We start from the raw sequence: 21,558 nt of genomic DNA, 5'->3' as shown, positions 1-21,558 counted from the left end.
TCTTTTATTTTCACACAATTTATTTTGTACTGATGTTTGCTTTACATCACTGCCCGCCAGCTGTGGTCACTCTCCTCTTCTGCCAGTTCCATTTCTTCTACTGCATAGTAGTCCCACACATCGTCCCTACTATTGTATAAATATGAGAGACATGGTTTGGCAACTACTGACAGAAGCGTCTCCCAGCCTTCCCTGGCAATGCCCCTGAACCCACCTCACTGCCCCTCCCCTGCAGTTAAGCCATACACCAATCCTGCCACCACAGCAATAGCACTAACAACAAGACAGGAGGCAGAGCTAGAGGAAGCAGAATGATCAGGAATAAGAATGAGTACATCAAAGGGATAGCTTAGGTTGACCAAGTTGGAGAGGACAGGTTGAGATGGTTTGGACATGTGCAGCAGAAGGATAGCAGATACTTTGGCCAAATTATGTTGTATATCAGGCTGCCAGGGGGGAGGAAAAGAAGAAGACCTCAGACAAGGTTCATGGGTGTAGTGGCAAATGTCATGCAGAGAGTTTGTTTGACAGAAGATGATGCTAGTGACATAATGAGATGGAGCCACTGTGGTGAACCGTAAAGGGAGCAGGAAAAAGAACAGTGCAAAAATTCAGGTCTTACACTGGGACGCCATTATTCTTGCTAGTGTTAGCTAATACTGAGATTGTAACTTTAGCTTTCTGTCATTTTACTGGCAACATTGAGAATAAGCCATTGTGCCACACAGCTAAGATACAACTGCCTGGTTATTGTTGTTTGACAACTTTAGTGCTTTAGGGCATGCTACTCATTTCTGAGCAGAAATGAGTAGCATGCCAGATTATTTCATCAGCTTCATGGTACTGACTTATGTATGATTTCAAAAGCATTTATTTTAGCCAATATTAAATTATGCAATATACAAATCATTAGCATGTCAATATCCAAGCTGATACCAAATACATCAGATCAAAAGATCTCCAGTTTTCAAATTGATTAGGTTTTATCGCCACTAGGTCAGTATTGTGATCAAGCTTATAGAGTTCCTTCTTTTTTTCGACAGATTGTTCTACAGTACACAGACCAGATGCCCCTCTTCCATTTCTTGCACTAAACCCCAGAAGACACCGAGAGCATTCGTTCTGTTCATCCTGCCTCCACTCAGGAAGAATATTCACATCGCTCCTCATTTACATCAGTACATTCAACACAGCACACCATTCCTTCAAATGGGATGGTACACAGTCCTATTGTGGTGAATGGAGATGCTATGAAACCTTCTACAGTTTCCAAAACCACATCCCTCTTCCTGGCAAACCCTGTTGAGAAAATGTTACTATCAGGATACAGTAAAGACCCCAAAACCAACAAAAACACTTATTTTTACATGGAGCACAAATCAAACCAAACCAGGACACTACAGCAGAAACAAAAAGTGATTCAAGAGTTAAAGTCTGATGACCAAGCAGAGCTACCTCCTCATGCAACCGTGTCGGCTAGAACTCCTGCAGTCCCTCCAGCTCAGATTAGGAGAGCTTCTTTTAGCCAAGTGCCATCTCACATTCCAATAAGAAGAACAAAAAGTGAGGGCCATGCTCGAGGAGATGTAACCTCTGCTAGGTTGGCTCAGTCAGCAGTACCAGAGATCTGTGCAGATGCTACCGTGAATGATTGTTTTTGGAGGAAACTGGAGGCAGGCAACCACCACGGCAGCATATCATCCTCCTCTAGTATCTGTTCAAGTGACACTGCCATTGAAATCTCTCTAACCTGGCCAGAAAGAGTCTCAACAGTCTATCTACAGCCAGCAATACCTGTGACGCTTCCTGGGCCAGCTGCTGTCATCCAGCGTTTGTCTGCGACGATGCAAGAGCAAGTCAAACCTCAATCTTTAGCAAAATGAGTGCCCCAAAGATCAGCTTAATCTCTGTCTTCTGCAGAACCACTGGTAGAGTGAGCCAGCAGAGTGAGTCAAAGGAGCCACACCTGGAGCCAGATCTTCATAGAGGAACTGAAGCAATCTTCATCCCCTCCAGCTATATCCACAACAGCTACAGCTTCTTTGTCCAAATAGCCTTGGAGATCTGACCTCTGATGACATATGGTGCAACTTTGATAGTAAGTACCACAGCATCATCTGCAGTTTCACTGTTAGGCAAACCAAAGACCAATTCCCAAATGGCAGCCCACAGAACTCAGCCAGTCACTTTACAGAACACTTACGGAAGCTGACTGATGTGGAGCCCCTGACTGCTGGAGATTTCGCTTCACGGGTCTAAAGAATTCCCAGAAGAGCAAGGTGATAAGACCCTGGTTCGAGGGACTGCCTCCAGGAGCCAAAGCAGAGTGTGGTACATTACAAACCGGGCCAGGGAGGCCCAGGAAAGACTGAAGCTTCAAAGTGTTCCAGTACAGAGGTGCAAGCTTTAGGCTTACTCTTAGCACTGGTAGTAGCCCCATTGCTTGGGATCCCCGAAGGTGCTTGTTTCATGTCCCAGAGTCCTTGCAGATGCCCTGCACATGCCTCCCCTATACAATCCCAAACCTCCACCGACCCTGAAAACATTACAGTTTCTTTTTTGCTCATTCTCTAAGAACTGGCTGACTTTAAACTGATTGTAAGAGAGAAAGCCTGAAACTAGTATGGAATAAATTTGCTCCAGCAGAAAACTTTTTTATTTTATTTATATTATTAATCTTTTCTTTCTTGTAGAAAAAGCTGCAAATCTTGCAAAATACTGGTCTAAAGAAAGGTGTTTTACCACTTATTAGTAATCCATGAACAATCTGTTTGACATTTAAATGTTGTATATTTTGAACCAATGATGTACATTTTTTGTGCAATCAGGAAACGTCTTGAAAATGTTCAACAAATACTGAAATCTGTTTGCACAAAATGTTAGATATTCTCCAGAATGTGTTTAGTGACAAATACCAGGAATTTTTTTTTTTATGTTGGTTTCGTTGGCTATCATTTGCTCTCATGTTCAAGGGTTTTATTCGTTGTTTCTTTTTTTTTTCTTTTTTTTCTTTTTTTTTACAAATACAGTAGCAATACACGTTTACATGTTTTTCAAAGACGTGTTGTTTTTATTTACTTGAAGTGGAATAACTTACTTTGGCTGTGGTAAAAGTTAGATACTATATGCATTTTTATAAGACCGTTAATCCACTAGCAATATTTTTTAAACTGATGGCATGGTATCATTGTGGAAGATGTGTAGTTCAATGCTAAAAGCCAAGGTTCATCTCATGTTTTTGCTGAAGAAAGGAACGATTCTTAAAGTTCTTCATTTCTCTTTGTGTAGTAGTTACAGTGTAATTTGACCAGGTTTTGCTAACATTCTCATCTGTGGCATGCTGCAGCATTTAGATGCTGTGTTTTGAAGCAGTGCTGTACTACCAAGTTTTAGCCCTTTTATGCTGACTGCATGTCTTTTATGTACTGTAACCTTTATCCGAATCTTGTGCTTTTTTTTGCAAATATATTTTATATGAAAATTAATATTCTAAACACTGTTTTTATCATCTAATGATGATCAAAATGGCATCATGTTTGAAACCCTGCGTTTCCAGTAGTTTGTGATACTAAAATAAGATGAAAATTATGCATTTCAAAGCACGTTTATTCATCAGCATCCTGTATTGTTTGTTTGATTTAGACATTGTGAATTAATGATCTGAATAAATCTTAAGTTAATAATACTGAACATTTCACAGCTCATTTATTTAATTTGTACTTAATCTTGTCTGCAGCCGTCTTAGTTTTTTGACAAAGTCATTAGCTGGGTTAATTCAGCCTTGCACAAGGTGACATGTAAAAGCCCTTGGCCTTGGTTTTGGCAGTGTGCTGGCTTCTCTAATTATGGACTCTGCTTGGGTCTGTGTTTACCAGCCATCACCCCTTTCAACCTTTGGAGGGGAAAAAAAGAACTAGACCCCCTGCAGGAAGACAAAATGTTCCTTGAAGCTTCACAAGAGAGACAAACTTGTTAAGAGATCAGATATTAAAAAGAGACAATACTGTGCTTTTGGACTGGTTTTGGAATCGAGTTGTTGTTTAACTCGGGTTATTTTATTTGTAGCTAAAATATACATTTGCACACAATCATAAAGTTTCTGTTTGGAACACTTCCTAAATTTGGATTTGTGCCTTTTTCCTTGAGACTAGCATTTTCACACTCAAACAACTTTTTTCGTCACAAGTTCCTAGCCAGTGAGTTAGGAAAAGGTCGTGCTTTCTGTAGTAAGGTTAAGACCCTACAATATTAGAGTTAAGACCCTACAAAACACCAACTCTGCTTACCATTTTCCAGAGCTGAGAATCCATGCACTGTTTTCATGGTTTCTCAGGACACTGGCATGTCAGTCAAAGGTTTGTCCATTGTCAGGACTGTGATTTCCAAAGCTGACAGCCACCTCTGGCGAGCTGTCAGACACTGCTAGGCCTCTTTCTCAGCTCTGTAAGACTTTGTGTAGCTCGACATGCTCATTTTAGCGCTGCAGACTCTGCTCCAGCCAGCACACAAATACAAAAGACAGCTTCATTAGGATTCCAAGAGATCTACTGAGTCCCTCTTAAAGCTGTATTTATCTCGACAATTTGGCAAGTTTTGGCCTCTCAACTGAAACCTCCAGGCCCTGTCTAGCCCTTAAGGCCTGAGAGAATGTTTTTTGTCTCACAGAATGAATGAAGTCTTTCCTTTCAAGATGAAATCACTGCCTGTTTTGTACAAATAAATCAGTTTGGTTTGCAGCTTATACGTAGAAATTTTTGAGACAAAGAAACGTGGTAGGGAGTGGGTGTTTGGATAGTTTTAACAAACTGCTGAAGATTAATAAAACATTTGTCCTAGCAAATTAAACAAAGGACATAGCTTCACAGTCACCTCTGTTGCTGTTTTGCAGGAGAGATTGAATTTATGATGACGAATCCCTCATGGTTGGTCAGGAGTGAGAGAAAATTTGATGTGCTCCAAAACAAAATCCCCCTTCCTCTGAGCCACTGGGACATTCCAGTCCATCCATATGTAAAGCTTACTGCACCACCACACTGTTAAGCTCCCAAAACCCTTGACCCATACCCCGCCCTCCTTTGTTGTTAAAGATCCTGTTGTGTAACCGTGCAAAAACACATGGTAACTGTTTAAAAGTCTGAAAATCTAAGACATAAAGTGATTCTGCCTCAGAAAAACACACCCAGCTCTAGGAAATTGGATACCTCTCAAGACTTTGTAGTTTTTTTGGCCCAGCAGTTGTGGGTTTATCTCCCTGTGAGCCCTTATCTCCTCCCTCTCTGTTTCCCATATAAACCCTCCACTACTTTCAGCCGCACTAAGTCTTTTCAGTGGCCTGCTCACAAGATATTTTTAATTTCTTACTCATTTTCTTGGACTCGCCCTGTGTCCACAATCTGTTTCTGCATACTGTACCTGACAGAGCAGAGGTAAGGAAAGAGGTAAGGTTTTTTTTTTCCTTCATGTGCCAAGTAAAAACAACTGCAAAAAAACCTGTTTAAAAGTGTTGTGTCTGCAGATAATTTCAATGTTAAATCAAAGACATCGCTCGTCATAAACATGGTCATGTTTTCACAGAAGTTTAAAGTAGGCTGTGTCATTTACAGGACGGAAACATGAAACTCTGCATGGCTTTATTCGTTTGTGTGGCAGTCCTGACTGCATGGTTCTTTACTGCAGGTAAGAATAATGCTACATCTGAGAGATGTGCAATCAAGGAAATTGCCATTAGTTCATGAGTTGCATTAGATTTCTAAGCAGGTTTTTAATAATGTTACCTATGATCATGAAACCATGATCTCTTCCTCACTCTTACAAAGAAGTTTTGTTACCTGAACCACACCAAACAAAGTCTCAAAAATAAAGCAAAGTCTGAAAATGACAGTTTAACATGGGACACAAACCCAGGTCTCCTGGTTAAAGGTCTAGTAACTGACTAATGTGATCTTTTACAAACCCTTGTTTGATGTGTAGGGATGTTTTCTGATGAGGCAAAATGTTCTAAGTAAGAACAAACAACACTTCAGCTGTCAGGGAATTATACATGGGCACTTGTTATTGCTCAATCTCTGCTCTCTTCCTCAAGTTGTGTTTGCTAATCTTACAAAGTTATTTTCATGTGCATGGGGTTTTTTCAAGTGCTTGACCACATTCTTGTCAGATTTATACATTTTTCTTCCCAGCTTTGTAAAAAGTAGCTGGTACACAAGATGAGGTCTATTACTTACAGATATTTCCCTTAGAGTCGCGTGAAAAGAAGTTTCTTCCAGAGCTAATAATCAGTGTCAGTACATTGTCTTTGTTGTGCCAAGCTTGAAATAATGGTGAGGTACTGATGGGCTGATTAATCGGCACGAGTTTGTGTCTTAGGTCTCCAATTGTTTTTCATTCGTTTAATGTACCTGGAGACAACTATATAAATAAAACTGAATTGAATAAAAGTTTTAAATCCATCCAACTGTCCCTTAATTATTGCAGCCCCACCCCACAAATGAATACTGGGTATAAACATTTACAATTTCAAAAAAAAAAATCAAGATCTGGGCCAACTTTTGATACTTTGTTAACCATGATGTTCCCCATTATCCATTTCTCCATTAGGTTTTATTTTAAACAAGCATTGAAAACACCTCCACGCCTTCAAGTAAAACATTTTCTGATTGGACTCTTAGCATTTTACTATAACTAGCATTAAATTACAACTTTAATGTATGCTATAACTAAAATTCTGTGGCAAGATTTAGACTGCTGGAGGCCTATCAAACTTCACACAGGGGTCCAGTCCACACTGAAAGACTCCTATTTCTCACCAGTGGAGGGGCTACTGCCCTACTGTGCTCCAGAAAGCACTGTGATGAATCAATTAACTGTGTGAGAGGAGGACTCAGCAGGCAGGCAGTGAAGTGACAAGCATCTCCGCAGATTGTAGGTCCTGCCATCATCACTAGAGGAGACTGGCATCGTGTCATCAGCTTTATATTACCCAACCAGAGCTGCTTTTGTTGTGGTACGCAATTATGAAAAACTTGCACCCCTAGCACCTCTGCATGCCCCACATCCCCGACCCCTACCCTCCCATCATTTTCTCTTCTCTGACAGACCTTGGCAGGGCATGTTAAGTCCTGGCATGCCACTGCTCACAGTTAGAGCAAGAAGAAAACAACTGTGAGTGTCATGAGTAATGATGGGATTGGCTGGGGGGTTTTATCCCCTGATTACATGGTGAAAAGGAGTTGGTCAGTGGTGGTGGGAGGGGATGGTTAGATTAGAACAGGAAAACACATCCTTTAAGACCTCACTTTGATCCCATCAAATGAGCCTTGTCCCCCCCACCTATTGTATCTCGCAACCTCCCCTCACCATGGAGCCAATTTCTCAGCTCTACTAAAAAACAACCGAAAACAAGACTGTCATTGTCCTTCACTGGCTGTTTGGCTGATTTATTTGCTATGGTTCAGAGAAAAAACACATGAAGGGAACTCAGCAGAACAATATGCTTCATTAGGCTTTTTGAAGCCATACTTTCCATAAGCCTTTAGACTTGAAACCAAACCACAAATCAGACTGAATCCTATTATTTTGATCTGATGCTTAATTAATTTTTTCCCAAAAGTTCAATTCTGTTTTTCTTTTTCTTTTTTCTGTTCTAGATGCCAAGGAGTTATTCATCACAACCATAAAGGTATTCTTTCTTTGTCTCTTGTTCCTGACTAGAATGCCAAAGTCCAGCTGTGATACAAAGTCAAGTCAACAATATAAGAATTTATGCCTCTTATATACAACTTCATTGTATGTTCAGAATAGCTCTTAACTCATTCACTGCCATTGACGTCTATAGCCGTCAATTGCAGTGAATGAGTCAATGGGTTTAACTCATTCACTGCCAATGGCTGGCAGTGAATGAGTTAAATCATGTAATACATTATTTTGGAAGACTGGGAATTGATCTTACCCTTGTTGAACTTGAACAAGCAAGCTAATTATCACCAGTTGCACAGTGTCTCTTTAATAGTTTAAAACATTGTGTTCTGGTTTCAAAAACAGACATAAACACTTGTCCTTTATATCGGCAAAGTTGGGTTTTCTGTCCTAGTCGCCATAATTCTTACTGACCCACTTTACACTTCACTGTCAAGTATAAAATAAACCAAATAAACACAGTCCATATGGCATCTTCACCATTTTCATATCGAAGGAAGCTTTAAAGTCTATCTTTACATTTTCAAAGTTAGCTTATATATATATATTTTATATATATATATATTTTTTTTTTAATATATATATATATATATATTATATACACACACTCTTAACATAAGGTATTGTACAGTCTATCTGATTAAAATATGAGTAAACAGATTTTTTTTTATTAAGCAAACACAAACAAACAAAAAACAACATAGCACAGTGTCTGCCACCTTTCAAAAAATTAAAACAAAATAAAAAATTCAACAATTCCTTGCAGGCAGTCTTTATCCATCAAACAAGGGTCCTGCGCAGTAGCTTTGCTGTTCCTGGGACTGCGCTTTTCTGGACAGAGATCTTGGATGTTGTTTCTGGGATGTTCTTTAGCCAGGGCTGGACTGGTAATCTGGCATACCTGGCATTTGCCCAGTGGGCTGATGCACTTTTGGGCCGATGGCCGTGCACCAGTGCTGCATGCACTGACATAAGCCCATTCATTAATTTTCACTACTGATACTGTATTGCCCAATCAAATCTCTCTACACAACCAGGCGCTCCACTTGCCTTTGCTGTACTTCACACAACATGTAGAACAGAGTTTAGTGAGAAAGAAGTGGAGAAAAGCTGTGGAGCTGCTAAGACAGATAAAAATAAACTAAAAATAAATGCAGCAAAATGTGTCAAATTAACCGACATGTTAGCTGTTGGGGCTGCTGCTGCACCATCAGCAGTATTGCCAACAACAACTTTTACAAGCTCTCACAGCCACAGGAGGCTGCTGTTAATAGCACCAACAAGAAGTGCAGGAAGAGGGACAACGGTCCCAACAAGAGAGTGATATAATAGATGGAGGATATAATTCCCCGCTCGCCCCTGCCATCTATCCTTCAAGCTCCTCTACCAGAGGCCTGGGAGCTTGGGGGTCCTGCGCAGTATCTTAGCCATTCCTAGCGCTGTGCTCTTCTGGACAGAGTTCAAGTTCAAATTTATTTATATAGCACTTCTAAAACAACAGGTGTTGACCAAAGTACTGTACAATAAAATGGACAAGGCAATAAACATAACAAAAAACAGAATAGTGTTTTAGAAGAGAATAAAATCATAAAAAAGAGAATAAAATCATAAAAAATAGAATAAAATCATAAAAAAGAATAATAGTAACAAACTCATGATGAATTAAAAGCCAGAGAATAAAAACGGGTCTTTGAGCAATATATTCCAAGGTTTGGGGGCAGTCACAGCAAATGCCCGGTTTCCTCTGTGTTTTAATCTGGACCTAGGGACAACCAAAAGCATTTGGTCTGCAGACCTCAAGGATCTTGGGGGAGAATACCAGGTTAGGAGAGCAGCAAGATATGTAGGGGCTAGTCCATGCAATGACTTAAAAACAAGCGTTAAGATCTTAAAGTCAATTGGAAAGCTGACTGGCAGCCAGTGTAGTGATGCAAGCATGGGAGATGTATGATCTCGCTTGCGTGTGCTAGTTAGAAACCGTGCTGCAGCATTTTGAACTAGCTGCAGTTGGCCAATTGATGAAGAGGTGACGCCAGAGTAGAGCCTATTACAGAAGTCGAGGCGAGATGAGATATAGGCATGGATCGCCTTCTCAAAATCTGTGAAACGGAGAAAGGGCTTAACTTTTGTAATTAGGCGAAGATGAAAGAAACTGGTTTTGACTACATTATTTATCTGTCAAGTGCTGCCAAAAATCACTCGTAAATTTCTTGCAAAAGGTTTTTTTTTTTATAATTTTCTAAGGGGCCAAGGTTGTAATGGTCAGAAGGACCAAAGACAATGACCTCAGTTTTCTGTTCATTTAGATTTAGAAAATTTAGAGCCATCCATGCCTTGACATCTTCTAGACCACAGGTGTCGAACTCCAGGCCTCAAGGGCCGGTGTCCTGCAGGTTTTAGATGTGTCCTTGATCCAACACAGCTGATTTAAATTGCTAAATTACCTCCTCAACATGTTTTGAAGTTCTCCTGAGGCCTGGTAATGAACTAATCATTTGATTCTGGTGTGTTGACCCAGGGTAATATCTAAAACCTGCAGGACACTGGCCCTCGAGGCCTGGAGTTTGACACCCCTGTTCTAGACAATCAAATGGTCCCTTCAGAGGATTCTCAGATTTTCATTTTAGTGGAAGGTAAATCTTAGAATCATCTGCATAACAGTGAAACAAAATTCCATATATTTTAAAAATAGATCCCAACGGGAGCATATAAATTGAAAAAAGGCCTGGACCAAGGATAGAGCCCTGGGGGACCCCGCAAAAAAGGGTCATCTTTGGAGGCTATGTGTCTCTGAATCTAACAGAGAAAATACGATTAGATAAGTAGGATTTAAACCATTCCAAAGCAAGCCCTGTAATTCCAGCACATTGTTCCAGTCAAGAGATAAGAATCCTGTGATCTACTGTGTCAAAACGGTGGTGGTTCACCAATGTCGTGTTGGTCTAAAAAGGTCTGGAGCTGCGGAGGGACAATTTTCTCCAGAACTTTTGACAAAAAGGACAATTTAGAGATTGGGCGGAAATTTGATAGTACTGTTAAGTCCAGATCAGAGATGGGCAGTAACGCGTTACTTGTAACGCGTTACTGTAATCCGATTACTTTTTTTCAAGTAACGAGTAAAGTAAGGGATTACTATTGCAAAAACGGTAATTAGATTACCGTTACTTTCCCGTAGGAACGCTGCGTTACTAAATCCGTGATTTTTTTGCGAGAATGTCTCATGACAGTGACGTAAGCAAGTGCGACGTTCTTGACAACAGCTGTCTGCAGATCAACAGTGGATAATATATCAAGTGCGGGAGAGAGTATGAGCGTGCAGCGTTTAAAGCATGGAAGTACTGACCTTACTTTAAGTTTGATTCCATAAAAAGTGACAAAAACATTAGTGTCCGTTGTGCGTAAAAAACAGCGAAAAAACCCCCCTAAACTTCCAAGCAAGCACCGAGTGCGCTATGATGTAATGGGAATGTAATGAGTATTTCCAGACAAGCTGAGTTGAACAGGGAAAGCAGTCGAATGAGTGGTACTGTTAGTAGGTAATGCCTGATTACCTGGTAATGCCAGAGATCTCAGATGTTGTTCCTGAGATCTGTTGAAGCCACTCGCCTAGCTTGGGAGTCATTGCACCTAGCATCTACCACTGTTACCTTCACCCTTCACATCTTCTCCAACTCTTCTCTGAGCCCTTTCTCATGTTCCTTCTTCCTGATGTCATTGGGAACCGCTACATCTATCACTACAGCTGTCTTCTTCTGTTTGTCTACCTTCTGTTTGTGTTTGTCTACCACAAACAGGCCATAATCGGCACAGATGTTCCTGTATCCTATGCCTGCCTGCTAGCATCTTGCACCCTGTTGTTATGTGCTGGATTGTCTCGGGGACATTTTTACATAGCCTTCACCTTGAGTCTTGCCTAGTGTGATAGACCCCAACCTCTATGGATCTTGTGCTCAAAGCTTGTTCCTGTGCTGCCATGATTAGTGCCTCTTTGTTGTCTTCAGTCCAGCTTTGTCCAGCCACTGGTAGGATTTCTGGATATCAGCCACCTCCGCTATCTTCCGGTGGTACGTACCGTGCAGGGGCCTGTCCTTCCGCCATGGTTCCTCGTCTTCCTCCTCTATCTTGGGTTTCTGCTGTCTGAGGTATTCACTGAGCATGCGGTCGCATCCAGATGTATTCATGGATGTTCATTGTCTCATCCTGGACTGTGGTGCTGACACTCACCAGTCCCCGGCATCCTTCATTCCGCTTGGCGTACAGCCTCAGGGTGCTGGACTTGGAGTGAAACTCTCCATGCATGGTAAGGAGCTTCCTGGACTTTATGTCAGTGGCGTCTATCTCCTCCTTTGGCCAGGTTATTATCCCAGCAGGGTACCTGATCAAGGGCAAGGTGCAGGTGTTGATAGCCCGGATCTTGTTCTTACTGTTCAGCAGGCTCCTCATGACTTGCCCAACCTCATCATGGTTCCCATTAGCCTGTGTAATCCCCAGGTACTTGTAGCTGTCTTCTATGTCTACAATGTTACCTTCTGGTAGTTCGATCACCTCAGTTCTGACTACCTTCCCTCTCTTTGATATCATCCAGCTACATTTCTCCAGTCTAAACAGCATTCCTATGTCATTGCTGTATATCCTGGTGACATGGATCAATGTCTCGTTCACTCTTGGCATACAGCTTGATGTCATCCATGTACAGGAGGTGGCTGACAATTGCTTCGTTCCATAGTCAGTATCCGTAGCCAGTATCCGTAGCCAGTCTTGTCAATGATCTGACTGAGGGGGTTAAGGCCTATGCAGAACAGCAGTGGGGACAGGGCATCTCCTTGGTAGATCCCGCACTTGATGGTGACTTGTGCTATGGTCTTGAAGTTGGCCTCTAGAGTGGTTTGCCACATCCATATTTAGTTCCTGATAAAGGCTCTTAGGGTCCTGTTGATCTTGTCTGGGCATTCCACGATCCAGGTGTGGGGCATCAAATCATATGCCTTCTTGTAATCAATCCAGGTACAGACCAGGTTGGTCAGTCTGGTCTTGCAGTCTCGGCTGACTGCTCGGTCTACCAGTAGCTGGTGTTTTGCTCCTCTGGTATTCTTGCCAATTCCTTTCTGTTCCCCGCTCATGTATTGAGCCATGTGCCTGTTCATCTTAGCCACCAGATGCCTGACGGGAGCTTCCAGCAGGTTATTGGTCCCTTCTGGGGGTCCTTGGGGATCAGAACTTTCCGGCTTTGTGTTAGCCATTCCGGGTGTCTCCCATCGACTAGCAGCTGGTTCATTTGTGCTCCCAGACGCTTGGATGGTTGTATGGAGAACAGTTGCTTTATTCTCCTGCCTTCAATCTCCCTGGTGTACCTCTTCAAGCGGCTGGCCAAAGCTCTGAGTCATTGCTTGTCAGTTTCCAAGGCCTCAGGTATGGACAGCTTTCTGTACTTCTTAGGCACCTTCTTCATTGCACCTTTCTGCAGGTCTGATAGTTGGCTAACCTCCCTCCATGCTACCTTGATCTTAGCCTCTGGTCTCCTTCTCCATGGAGGGTAATCAGAACTTGTGGCTGTTCCACTTGTAGCCAAGCATCTCACTGATCACTGCTGCCAAAGTGTAGATCAGCTGGTTAGTCTCGGTAATGGTGGTTGTAGGTATGGTATGTAGTGCTGCATTCACATCATCCAGTAGATCTTCTGAGGGTACTTCACGTAGTCTTGGTAACCAGCTATGGAGGTTCCAGGTTTCAAGCTTCGCTGTGATCCTATCTTTCAGGTCAGTTCCTCTTGCACTCAATGATCCTTCTTCCATCGCACTTGGGGCTTCGTATATATATGTGATAGGGTGTGAGTGTGTACTTGTGTAGACACTCGGGTTCTTTAAATACAAGGGGGAGAAAATTCATCAGAAACCCAAGGCACAGAGACTAAACAGGTCTAATCAGAAGAGGTTTATTCCCAGTGGAAGAAAGCAGGAATAAAACAAACAACATTCTAAAAACTTATGCAATAAAATGTTCTTATTACACTAAATTCTAAAGCAAACACTCAATAAAATTGTCTTAAAAAATCTCCAAGAAGAATGTTCCTTATAGCTAAGAGGGAAACAATTCCTCTTCTGGTGCTGAAACTGCGCCAGCCTAGTCCCAGGGAACAAGGAATCTCTTCTCGTTACTCTTTCTCTTCATCGAGCTCATCGCACCACAACCCAGTTTTGGCCCACAACAGCACACAACTGAGTCCCTGGCTTGCCGCTACCATGGTTTTCCTCGTGGCACCTCCCTGATGTGTCATCCGTGAAGCTGGCCTGGCTAATCTCCATGGCAACCCTCCCCCCCAACAGGGCTGCACCTGACGAACAACAGTGGAAAACAGTACTCACAAATGCCGACAGAGGTTCACCTGTGGCCTGCTGTTGATCACACCCATTATTCCCCACTGTTTGCCGTTTCTGTCGCTGGAAATGGAGTTTTAGGACATCCTGATAATAATGAATTACAGTAGTCCAGCCTAGAAGTAATAAATGCATGAACTAGTTTTTCAGCGTCACTCTGAGACAGGATATTGCTAATTTTAGAGATATTGCACAAATGGAAGAAAGCAGTCCTACATCTTTGTTTATTATGTACATTGAAGGAATCTGAAAATATATGCTATACCTTCTGATGATACTGCCTAAAGGAAGAAGGTACAGTATAATGTAATCAGATTTGGTCCTAGCACACAACCCTGTGGAACTCCATAATTACCCTTAGTGTGTGAAGAGGTCATTCAAACCATACCTACAGCATGCTCTAATGACCACTTTTAGTCATACAGCCTTGGATAAAATAGAATTGGTACAGGCCATCTGCCTGCACAGAGCTCTGTTGTCAGGAAGCAGTTTACAAAGTATGTCGGACCCCTCTTGTTTATACTGTTGTTGGTCCATCAGCCTGCCATAAGAAAAAAGGAGCAAATGTATGACCTACAAATAGCTCAAAAGATAACAAGTATTAAAAATAATGAACAGTGTCCACAACAGCCACTGTCTATACTTTTTTTTTTTTTGTTTGTTTTTTTTCACGGTTCACCCATTCCTGGTAATCTCTAGTAATCGCTGTATCTCCCGTCCATATTCTGGCCCACTTGTCAGCCAGTCAACATTCAGGAGTCACTTACGTCTATCAAAGTTAGAATAAGGAAGGGTGGGTTATGTGAAAACCCCTCTCCCCTCTCTGTATGACTGAAATTGTATATGCAAACCAACACATTTGAGGGACTGTAAAACCAGTTTAAGTGAAACACAAAATCCAAGGCATAACACTATTAGGTGTGAACAAGTCTCACGGACCAGATTATATTTACTGTTGTTTACTCAAATCTTGTGCTCAACAACTGACTCCTGTAATTCATAATATTTTTAATAAGGATTTAGAGGCACAGGATGTATCTATTGTTTGGATGGATGCTTTTTTAGTTCTGGTTCCTAAATCTAGTTATTTAAAAACTTTAAATGCACCAAGACCGGTAGGCCTCACGTCAATTGTGATAAAATACTTAAAGTCAAAGAAAAGGTTAAGGGTGAAGTTAAGGGAAACTGAGGATGTGCTTGACTCCACACAGTTCATAAAGGAGTGGAACATGTCAGATTGACCTTCTTGAACCTGACTGTTAAAAACTCAGAGTGAAAAGTTCCTCAAGTATTTCGGTGCAAAAAGTGAGACTGCCTTACACATAGCACTTTTTCCTTTAAACAGTCATTTACATACTACAATTTTAGGATTCAGAACTTAAAACTATGCGACAGACTGGCGACCTGTCCAGGGTGTACCCCGCCTCTCGCCCTATGACAGCTGGGATAGGCTCCAGCACCCCCCGCGACCCTGAAAAAGGATGAGCGGAAGTGAATGGATAGATGGAACTTTACACGAACTTCAAGTTGTAAGAGCATGTTGATTTCCTTCAAATTTAAAGTATGCCTTGCTTGCTGCCTTGTGTTTTGTCAGGATGAACCATATGCCATGAGCAAGGGCTCTGAGCTAGAAGGCTACTGCATTGATCTGATCTCAGAGCTCTCCAAGAAGCTAGGCTTCAAGTACAACTTGCATCTGGTCAAAGACAACCGCTATGGCGCCATGGACTCCAGCGGCAACTGGAATGGCATGATTGGTGAAGTCATCAGAGGGGTGAGTCATAGAGTTATAGAGCACTGAAACAACTCTACCTCAGTGTGTTACAGTATGTGAACACTGTAGTATGTGTCTTTAGTGTAATGTGTTTCGTTGCTCTTGTTAAATTAAGTTTGATACCCTCCTGTTCAACCTCAGACCTTGCTTTGATGAATGTACACTTTAAATTTAATGCCACCAATGTCTGAGCCCTCCTAATATTATGCATTATAGATTATCCAAGCCACAATGCTCTTTGCAATTTTACATTAATTACATTAATTGGCAAGATTACTCTTAAATTGTCAAATTGATTTAATTTATCCCTCATAATGTCCTCCCGATTTCCATACACCTGTGGTCCTCAGGGGTCATAAATGTCCCCACTTCATTTGAGTGTTTTTTAAAATATAAAATATAAGTTGTCAATCAATTCAGTGTTACACCTTAGTTTTACTTAAGACCAATACATCAACACAAAATTTACCGTACATTATACATTTTAGGGCCACCAGACCTTGTTTACATAAAGTACACTCTGTTTTTGAGCGAAAATAAAACGAGACAATAAAATATTTAATTGTTTAGATAATTTTGACTATTTGTCTAACTACAGAGTCCTGTATGTTGAACTTCAGTAAGAAAGTTTTTTTTTGAAGCATTTGAAGCATTTAAAATTTTTAAATGGCAGCACAGAGGTCAAAAATGTCCCCATCTGGTTTGAATGATACTTAATTAATATGAAGTGGATTTTCCCCCACTTTTAATCAAAACTTAATTCAAATATTTTGACACAATTTTTTTTATTCCAATTCAAATTTAAGTCTGATAAAAACCTCATAAAAATGAATTTTTTCTTTGTTTTCGGGTAAAAAAAATTAATTAAATCATCAGTTATTGTGATTGGTATATGACGTATACGTATATATTGGTATATGACGGGTATATGTCAAAGTTAATTTAGAAAGCGGTTCTTAAACTAATTCAAGTTTTTTAATGGCAGCAAATCATCACATCTGTTGTCCTCTGGGCTCAAAGATGACCCCGCTTGCTTTGACTGTTTTTAAAGCAATAAGTATAAAATATCATCCATCTCTGTGTTTAAAGGTTTTATTCATCTTTATTCCAACTCATTACCTGACATTTTTCTATATTTTGGCATGGTAGGACACCAGGGCATGGATCTGAGTGAAGGTAAACTTTCATGAGGACAAAGGCGTCTCCATATTTGACACAAGTGCAGGAGGAAGCTCAGGTTTATTCCTCTGCACTGGTCCCATCATGGACAGCTTTCTTTTCTGCAGTTGCAGGCCAAGGGTCATATACAGTAAACAAGTTGTTACTGGTGATTGTTTTCTTTTGGAAACCTTCTGCAATGTTAGGGACAACTCGCGTGTCCTGACTGCAGGATAGACTGTTTGCCATCGTACACTAGCATGTTCCATGTACAGCTGGACCTGGCATCACATACTTCCCATGTTTTTATCTCATAGTTCCCCGGTTTACTTGGGATGTTCTGTTGGAATGGACAGAGTCCTCTGAAGGGGACTTGCTGCTCATACACAGTCACATCAGTACCAGGATCTTACATCAACAGCAGGAGAAACATCCACTTGTTCCATACACCTCAAATGGGAGCACGTTTGTGTCATGAACAACGATCATCTATTGTGTCTTTATCAAGAAATTATAACCTTTTTGCGCTTCTATGATTAATCTTGTGTCACCTTTAAAACTTCTCTACCAGACTCAGGATGTCATAAACTGGCCGTAGCGACTTTACTAGATGCACGGCAGTAAGAATCAAAATGCCCACATATGTCTACAGCTGCATTTGATCCATTTTTCTTCCTCTCTCGTTGTCCCTCCTCTTTTGTCATTGAGTTGGCTGTAGAGCAGGTCATCTGCTAATTGGATGGTTGTTGGTTCAATCTCTGTGTGCTCTAATCTGGAGTTCTTACCAAGGTGTCCTTTGGCAAGTTACTGAACCCCAACTTGGTCTCTGATGCATCCAGAGACCAAGCTACTTTTAGTACCATTGATGTTAAGTTAGACTCTTTTTCTCCAATTGATCTTTCTGAGTTAACTTCAATAATTACTTCCTCCAAACCATCAACGTGTCTTTTAAACCCCATTCCGACAAAACTGCTCAAAGAAGTCCTGCCATTAATTAATTCTTCAATCTTAAATATGATCTACCTATCTCTAATAATCGGCCTGGTAGACCTTAGTGCAGCATTCGATACTGTTGACCATAATATCCTATTAGAGCAATTAGAACATGCTTCTAACAGACCAAAATTTTTGAACATTGATGATCATTGCCGGCCGTAACTCACATAGTGTGTCATATATTGCTGTAGGTATTACAGGTACTGCACTGCAGTGGTTTGTATCATATCTATCTAATAGACTCCAATTTGTACATGTAAATGGAGAGTCCTCTTCACACACTGAGGTTAATTATGGAGTTCCACAGGGTTCAGTGCTAGGACCAATTCTGTTTACACTATACATGCTTCCCCTAGGCACCATCATTAGAAGACATTGCATAAATTTTCACTGCTATGCAGATGACACCCAGCTCTATCTGTCCATGAAGCCAGATAACACACATCAATTAGTTACACTGCAGGAATGTCTTAAAGACATAAAGACCTGGATGGCCGCTAACTTTCTGCTTCTTAATTCAGATAAAACCAAGGTTATTGTACTGAAAATCTTAGAAATATGGTATCTAACCAGACTCTTACTCTGGATGGCATTACCTTGGCCTCCAGTAACACTGTGAGGAACCTTGGAGTCATTTTTGACCAGGACATGTCCTTCAATGCACATATTAAACAAATATGTAAGACTGCTTTCTTCCATTTGTGCAACATCTCTAAAGTTAGAAATATCTTGTCTCAGAGTGACGCTGAAAAACTAGTTCATGCATTTATTACTTCAAGGCTGGACTACTGTAATTCATTATTATCAGGTTGTCCTAAAAACTTGCTGAAAAGCCATCAGCTAATCCAAAATGCTGCAGCAAGAGTACGGACAGGGACTAGAAAGAGAGAGCATATTTCTCCTGTTTTGGCTTCCCTTCATTGGCTTCCTGTTAAATCCAGAATTGAATTCAAAATCCTGCTCCTCACATACAAGGTCTTAAATAATCAGGCCCCATCTTATCTTAATGACCTTGTAGTACCATATCACCCCATTAGAGTACTTCGCTCTCTCACTGCAGGCCTACTTGTTGTTCCTAGAGTATTTAAAAGTAGAATGGGAGGGAGAGCCTTCAGTTTTCAGGCCCCTCTTCTGTGGAATCAGCTTCCAGTTTGGATTCGGGAGACATACACTATCTCTACTTTCAAGATTAGGCTTAAAACTTTCCTTTTTGCTAAAGCATATAGTTAGGGCTGGACCAGGTGACCCTGGATCCTCCCTTAGTTATGCTGCAATAGACATAGGCTGCCGGGGATTCCCATGATGCATTGAGTTTTTCCTTTCCAGTCACGTTTCTCACTCACTATGTGTTAATAGACCTCTCTGCATTGAGTCATACCTGTTATTAACCGCAGTCTCTTTTCCACAGCATGTCTTTATCCTGTCTTCCTTCTCTCACCCCAACCGGTCGCAGCAGATGGCCCCACCCCTCCCTGAGCCTGGTTCTGCCAGAGGTTTCTTCCTGTTAAAAGGGAGTTTTTCCTTCCCACTGTCGCCAAAGTGCTTGCTCATAGGGGGTCATATGATTATTGGGTTTTTCTCCGTCTCTATGAAGCGCCTTGAGGCGACTTTTGTTGGGATTTGGCGCTATATAAATAAAATTGAATTGAATCCATTGGCATGTGAACGTTAAAAAGCATAGTACAAGCAGAATACACTGTGTATAATGCTTTCAGTACTCGAGCAGAAAAGCAACTGAAGGAGTATGGGACCTGGCATATGTGCTTGGACCGTGGTAGATTGTCTTTTTCTGTGGCACATGAGAGAGTCATGCATCGTCTGTCACTGGGAAGGATAGAAGACCAGATCAATGTTTCCTCACATTTCTGCAAATATTCCTCTGTCTCAGCTGACTCCTCTTTCTTGTTTGATTCTTTGTCTTCATCATAATTGAAATGGAAGATGTGTAGTCCTCTGACACATCTTCTATTTCAGTTTCACATTCTGAAAATTCAAGAAACTTCAAGAAGCCCAGTCACTTTCTTTCCAAGCTCCTCAGACTACCATGTCCTGGATGCCTCAGAACCTACTTGAACATAGTTCAGATTCTTCATCATTTTCCTTCACTTCATAGCCTTCTTCCACTTCTGCAGGTGGGTGATGTGCTTTTTCAGAGAAAGGGTAGCATGTGATCTAAATATTGACAATATTTTCTTTATCTTCTAACCCTGGACCTTCCTGAACATTGATTCTCCCTCCTCATTATACTAGAGGACAATATGTGCTTTGTTCTACCGGTCATTGCTTTGCACAACATGGTAAAAAAAAAAAAAAGTATGCTCACAAATCTCTAGTGCAATGGAGGCTTGTGAGCATACTTTCTGTGTATGTATTGTTGTAGGGTCTACCTTACAATATGAAGCACCTTGATGCGACTGTTGTTGTGATTTGGCGCTGTATAAATAAAATTGAATTGAATATAGAGCACCTGTCTCCTCATTGTGCTGCCTGTTGTTGTTGTTGTTGTTGTTGTGGTTGTTATGACCATTGCTTGACCCCACAAATCAGTGATCCAAGATCAAAGATGTTTGAAAGCAGTATGGTGTGAAAATATGGCCCTTTGCAACACTTTTCTACTTTGGGGTCATTTTTGTCCACGAGGACCACAGGTGTTATAAAATCCAATAAAAACCCCATAAATAAATCAAATTACTTAAAACTTATTCCATGCATAGCATAGTAATGAATAACGTCTGTTATTTTCAGACCATTTGATGAACAAAAAACACATTTTTGATAGCAAAAGATTTCTTTAGAGGACAAAAACAACCCAAAGACAACACAAGGATTATACAGTGCCAAATCATAACAACTGTTGCCTCAAAGCACTTTACATTGTAAGGTAAGAACATAAGCTCTTACCCTATCTGTGTAGCAGTGAGCATAGGGTTATATATATTTCAACATTTGTTATGATGTTTTGTGCTACTTACAAACAAATGCTGACCATAAATTATTTAAAAGTGTTACTCCTTTCTATCTGTACTCACATTGTACAGAGTTTTAACTTTTCTTTTCTTTTTTTCATTGATTGTGTCCCTGGTTTTTCATATGTGTTGCTATACCTTGCTTCAGGAGGCTGACCTGGCTGTGGCCCCGCTGACTGTCACTGCCGTCAGAGAGAGGTTTGTGGACATGACCACCCCCTTCATTCAAACTGGCCTCAGCTTCATTTTGCGCGAAGCAACAGACCCTGAGGACAGCACGTTCAGCCTGCTGGCACCCTTCTCCACTGACATGTGGATTGGCATTATCATTGCCTTCCTGCTAACAGGTTTCTGCATATTCCTGGTGGGCAGGTCAGTGCAACAAAACATCCCTAAAACACTAGGGATGTATACATATATGTGTATAAATAAAAATAGAATTAAATAAAATTAAATAAAATAAATATATATATATATGTATATGTATATGTATATGTATATATGTATAACAAAAACACCCAGCACGCCCCTGCGGGCGGTTTATCCTTCAAGCTCGGGTCCTCTACCAGAGGCCTGGGAGCTTGAGGGTCCTGCG

The 21,558-nt window shown here is 41.0% G+C and overlaps 2 protein-coding genes across 5 annotated transcripts in view; both read left to right on the top strand.

Annotated features, from left to right (window-relative positions):
* Positions 1-3,619, top strand: part of plch2a (phospholipase C, eta 2a) — a 148,015-nt gene extending 144,396 nt beyond the window's left edge. The window contains exon 22 of one of the 3 annotated variants that reach the window (XM_005745862.1): positions 1,044-3,619. In XM_005745862.1, coding sequence (XP_005745919.1) covers positions 1,044-1,306 — 263 coding nt within the window. In that variant the 3' untranslated portion in view covers positions 1,307-3,619. The remainder of the gene's footprint in view (positions 1-1,043) is intronic. The other 2 variants (XM_013914072.1, XM_013914073.1) reach the window with 2 other exon arrangements.
* A 1,657-nt stretch (positions 3,620-5,276) lies between these two features.
* The window catches only part of LOC102214742 (glutamate receptor U1), a 30,155-nt gene continuing 13,873 nt past the window's right edge, over positions 5,277-21,558 (top strand). Inside the window, exons 1-5 of one of the 2 annotated variants that reach the window (XM_005745860.1) lie at positions 5,277-5,426; positions 5,604-5,676; positions 7,647-7,678; positions 15,664-15,843; positions 21,112-21,335. In XM_005745860.1, the coding sequence (XP_005745917.1) occupies positions 5,613-5,676; positions 7,647-7,678; positions 15,664-15,843; positions 21,112-21,335 (500 nt within the window). In that variant the 5' untranslated portion in view covers positions 5,277-5,426; positions 5,604-5,612. Of the gene's footprint in view, positions 5,439-5,603; positions 5,677-7,646; positions 7,679-15,663; positions 15,844-21,111; positions 21,336-21,558 lie in introns of both variants that reach the window. The other variant, XM_005745861.2, reaches the window with a different exon arrangement.

Source organism: Pundamilia nyererei, unplaced genomic scaffold (genome assembly GCF_000239375.1).
Source record: "Pundamilia nyererei isolate P.nyererei 1_Seehausen unplaced genomic scaffold, PunNye1.0 scaffold00169, whole genome shotgun sequence".
Lineage (NCBI taxonomy): Eukaryota > Metazoa > Chordata > Actinopteri > Cichliformes > Cichlidae > Pundamilia > Pundamilia nyererei.
Note: the sequence above shows the minus strand (reverse complement) of the source record. Positions and strands in the feature narration are given on the sequence as shown.